This window comes from Dipteris shenzhenensis, chromosome 2 (genome assembly GCF_047967505.1).
Source record: "Dipteris shenzhenensis isolate YYH24624 ecotype China chromosome 2, Dip_SZ_1.0, whole genome shotgun sequence".
Lineage (NCBI taxonomy): Eukaryota > Viridiplantae > Streptophyta > Polypodiopsida > Gleicheniales > Dipteridaceae > Dipteris > Dipteris shenzhenensis.
In genome coordinates this window covers 38,483,983-38,488,943 of record NC_141597.1, presented here as the reverse complement: position 1 = coordinate 38,488,943, position 4,961 = coordinate 38,483,983, and the positions used below count along the sequence as shown (strand labels likewise).

The following is a 4,961-nucleotide window of genomic DNA, read 5'->3' as shown; positions in this document are numbered from 1 at the left end:
GAGAGAGAAACTCCCCTGCATGGCAAATGACACATTTGTTATGTAGTTGCTGCTATTGTAGAGTTAGAGAAGAACTTGCATGAGGAAAAATATGGCAAAGGTCTTGGCGCATGCAAGGGGAAGCCAGTTTCCCATTTGTATGATCCTTGTCACAATTTACATGCAATTGGTGTCACGTAAAGTGACAGGTGAACTTGAAGGTACTTGCTTAGCCTTGCTCCTTCCTCGAATGGTTGGAGAGAGGAAAGAAGATGGAGGTTTACGGCAATTGGGTGGGGTGGTTAGCAAGTTTGTTGAAGGCCTCCTAGAAGCATGGTGTCCATAAATCACACTTAACCTCCATGTTAGAGGATGCTCAGCTCGACGTCGGAGATTTTTTAGCCTATTTTGTATCTAACACTAGAAGAGCTCTACTAATTTTTGACAATTGCAGCTAGACTCAAGGTTTGACTTCGAGTTTTCATTGGTTGCAATAGGGTGAAAATCGTGGACTTCGTATTTTCATGCTTATTTTCTTCATTTTTGCAATGTTAACGCAAGCTTCTATCTTCAAGCCTATGACTATGGAGAGAAGCAAATAAGGGTGAGAGTGAAAATCGGGACCACCCACGAATGTCCTCCTAGTGGAGAAGTTCATCTTCCCTACTTTGGAGGTGGGCCAATACAATCTAGTAGTCTTACTTTCCATTTTTAGACTCTCCTCCAGTTTATCTATGTATGTATCTATCTATATATCTCTTAATTAATGCACACACATACACTCAAGCAACATGATGTCATGACCTCACCACCCTTATTGGTCCTTTTGTGAAAAGTTTTGGGGTCTTGAAATACAGCAACAACTTTTGGAGAGCGTGAGAATATGGGCTTTAGATTCCTAATCTTGGAGAAAGAACAGAATCGACAACGTGCAGTATTGTATCCTTAGAAAGTCAAAAACAGAATTAACATGGATAGTGACTGGGAGAGCACTTGTGGGGAACACGCGTCGTAAATGCGGAAGCCTACGAGTACAGCACGGGGGCGTACGAGCCACTGAAAGCTGTGGAGACGTGGGTTGGCAGATGCCACCCCAATGATGCGGAAATTGCCCTTCGAAATGCACATGTTCGAATTGTCCGGGTCCACGGAACATGATTTGCGGTGAATATGGGAGCACGTTGGCAGTCGAATCGCGATTGTGGATAAAGAAAGGAGAGAGGGAAAGATTTGGGAGCTCTGATTTGGCAGTTTGGGGCCGCGATTTGGAGAGAGAGAGACAGAGAGAGCGCGCGCATGAAAGTATGATTATGTTTGGACTTTGGAGCTGACCATACTTTCGAGAGAGAGCGAGCAAGCGAGAGAGCGAGAGAGAGAGAGAGAGTCATCTATGATCAGCTCGGCTTCTCTGCTACGCATGCAGGAACTGAGAAATGGTGCTACTGTTATTTGAAGCCCCACAAACAGAGATAGAGTGAGAGAGAGAAAGAGAGATGCGTATGCCAATAGCTGATCCATCTCATGTTGGTCGGAAAGGCAAAATCGCCTCGCAATCTCTCAATCCCATCAGTACGCTCTTCCATGTTCAATATAATTCGTTCATGGGTATCCTTCCCTTCAATAAAAATGCACGCCCCTTCCTCTTCTTCTCCTCATCTCTCCAGCCCGCTGCCCTACACCTTACAGAATGGAAACCCAGGTTGATAGGGCCGTCATACGTTGCACTTAGAACGCGGAACCGATTCAAACTAATGAGTATCTATCTGAACAGAAGCTGTCGTAATGCCTTGACTTCTTTTTTCTTCTTTTAACGATTTCTGTTTCGCTACTGCAGCAAAACAGTTTTCCTTGACAAAAGCTTCATATAGCGGAAGACTTTCTCAAAGAGGGGCCACATTCACATCTGTTGAGTTGTGAAATACTATAGCAAGCAGCGTCCATCGTCAGACTTTTGGAGGTATTCGATAGTCCACTTGCGGCTGATCTCTGGTCTTTCTCTGGGTGCAAGCATGCTAAGGTGTCCAAAATAGTAATGCGGGGGACATGTACTCAAAAGCACATATTTTATGTCACACAACATGTTTACATGCAATAGAACCCACCCGCACTTGTTTGCTGCGCTTTCTACTTTTCGAGCTATCACTCCTCTTTCTCTCTCTTTCTCTCTCTCCCTCCATCGACCTACAGAATGAGAATTAATGGTATGCTGAAGTGGTTAATGAAAAGAATTACACATTTTAGGGACATGGATTGTGAATTCAGGAGTCCGATTGATGAAATGATCTCCAAGCAAAATATGATCTCCAAGTTACCAAGCTTCCTTTTTAGGAGGTTTTGCGCCTCACTGATCTCAGGGCCTGACGTGCATGACTGTACAAACTTTAATGAGCTTTTCTGAATTGCAATTGGTAGGAATGAAAAATAGCATATATATATATTTTTTCAAATGAAAAAAAAACATATCGTTTGAACTTTGACGGTCCAATCACAAATATTTGTCTTGTTGCTTGACGTTGTGTCAGGCTAATTTACCACCGTCACAAGAGGGCTTCGGTACTTTTATATACTTCTCCTGATCCTGATAGACAAGGCGCCATGGACCCAGTTATTCCGGCGACAGTGGTGGTTCAAAGAAGTTCAGCTTATCATGGAGTGTCAAGGTTAGTAAAATCAATTGATTGACAGGAATTTGGATGACTCTTGGATACGTTTTTGCTTGTGGCGCACGGCCTGATGAAATGGACCTTCTCGCTGCTATATCGTTGTGCTAGACATTGCTGGTATAGACATTACCGTGCTTATCTTTGCGAACGAGCAGAAAAGGATCGAAAGACTAGACAAGGTAGGCCCTTTTTTTTGTTTTTTAAAACATGAAGGTCTTGTCAGATTCAAATTGCTACAAAAATTTGGACTCATCATTTTATCGACATAAAAAAAACCTATTATCACAGTTGTCTTCCTGCTCGCCCTCCAAATGCAAATAGTGCCCAATCCGTCTCAGCGTGTAATAAGTTTCCTTACATGGTGACATCCTTGTTTGTTGGCATGTCTACCTGAATGATCCTTGACGAACTTCGGGCCATGCTACCTTGCATCCTGCAGTTTACTTAGGTGAGTGGCCACTTAAACTTCCATTTTTTCAATAGTGCGGCTACAAACAAATGTTCTATCATTAACGTTTTCAAATTTTGTCTTCAGGAGTATATGATGATGCAGAGAAAGCTGCAAGGGCCTATGATCGGGCTGCCCTCAAATATTGGGGTCCCCATGCAACAACTAATTTCCCTGTAAGATGCAACCTGGCCATAATCGCTTGTCCAAATCATGCATCGACTTTAACATATTGTAAACGAGTAAAGATATAAAGCGCGGGAATGGATACTACATTACCTCTTGGCTGCCTTGAAGTGTGTCTAAGAGGATATTACAATGGTTCTACAGGTTGAAAATTACATCACAGATATGGAGGAAATGCAGACAATGACAAAGGAAGAGTACATTGCAACACTGATAAGGTGACCGTTGCGTTTCATTTGAGCAAATTTATGTCAGCCATGGCCCATGTTGATTTACACCACATTGATACAACCTTCTTAATAACGCTCTCAGGAAAAGCAGTGGATTTGCCAAGGGTGTTTCTAAGTACAGAGGAGTGTCCAGGTTCGCTCACGCTTTATTGTACAATCATCTGTTTTCTCTGCTCCTCCGAACTCTGTACCCTTGTTCTCCATGATTTCCAACATTCAAGACTCCGTTTATATGGAACAGGAGACGCAATAAACATGGAGGTTGGCAAGCCCGGATAAAGATGTGTGCTGGCCATAAAGATATATACCTGGGAACTTTTGGTAAATGCAAATTCTTTTTGACTCTATAGCAATGCTCTTCCTTAATTTGGCAGTTGTAACTACTATTCTCAGGTTGCTTTTCTGAGGTTCATTTTATGTGGTGTGTAACGTGTTGCTCCAGACTCGGAGGAAGAGGCAGCCACAGCATACGATATTGTTGCAATCAAATTTCGAGGATTTAAGGCTGTCACTAACTTTGGCATAAACAACTATGATATTCCAGAGATTTCGGCAAGCGATTGCTTTGCTTTCGATCAGCTGACAAGTGAGGACTGTGATATACCAGCCGCTCCAACTGCAAGTGTCAAGACTCAGTAATAAGACAGACATATTGTGCTTTTCCACGCATATTGAAGTCATTGTTAGTTGAATCACGAGATACTTGATGTTATTGGGACGCCTTAGAAAATGGAACGTGGCTTTAAGTCCCTTATTGTCTCCTCAACCAGCTTGTGGCTATTTAAGGGCTTTTCAAAGAGCACGCAACAAGTCTGACTAGTATATATTTTGTAAATATTGCAATGACGCTGCTTAGTGTTGAATTAGATTATCTTGGAAGGAAAGCAAAACAGTCTAAGCTTGGGTTTTATTTCTTACTCTCTAATTTTTAAGTGAATATTTAACTTAAACCCTAACTAGATACATGGTGGGAAAAGGGTATTTATGGGAAAAACTAGTTTCCCATGTTAAATATCAAAATGTTTGGTGAAAATGTGGAAAGTCCTTTAAATCTTCCCACAAAACCATTGACTTCAAGGCCGTGGGAATAAACAAAGGGGGGGGCCACATTCCACCTTGGCATTTAGATTTCCCATAATGTTATAAGGCCTTTATTTGCCCATGTAATGTGTGTAAACATTTTATCTTCTCTCTGATTTGTTTGTACACACAAAATGCTTCTAACCTCCACCTTTAAAATCCATCTAGACCTTGTGATCCTTCTATGATTCATAGTTTCACAAGTGCAGAAAAGTGCAGTATCAAACCTATTTTAATCAAAACATATTTTAATATCATAAGAATGTATTTTTGTGGACAAATAAAACTGATAGCTAGCATAGGGTTCACATGACATCTAAATTTTTGAATTTGAACTTAAAAATTTATGAAACTAAATTGCTAGAGACATGCGCA

At 41.4% G+C, this 4,961-nt stretch overlaps 1 protein-coding gene across 1 annotated transcript; it reads left to right on the top strand.

The window, feature by feature from the left end:
* The first annotated feature begins 3,073 nt into the window (after nucleotides 1-3,073).
* LOC147904729 (AP2-like ethylene-responsive transcription factor AIL1) lies at nucleotides 3,074-4,380 on the top strand. The gene is made up of 6 exons (XM_087398178.1): nucleotides 3,074-3,090; nucleotides 3,178-3,266; nucleotides 3,421-3,494; nucleotides 3,589-3,639; nucleotides 3,748-3,827; nucleotides 3,949-4,380. Exons 3-6 carry the CDS (start codon nucleotides 3,442-3,444, stop codon nucleotides 4,143-4,145), a joined length of 381 nt encoding a protein of 126 aa, XP_087254304.1. The 5' UTR covers nucleotides 3,074-3,090; nucleotides 3,178-3,266; nucleotides 3,421-3,441; the 3' UTR covers nucleotides 4,146-4,380.
* The last annotated feature ends 581 nt before the right edge of the window (nucleotides 4,381-4,961 follow it).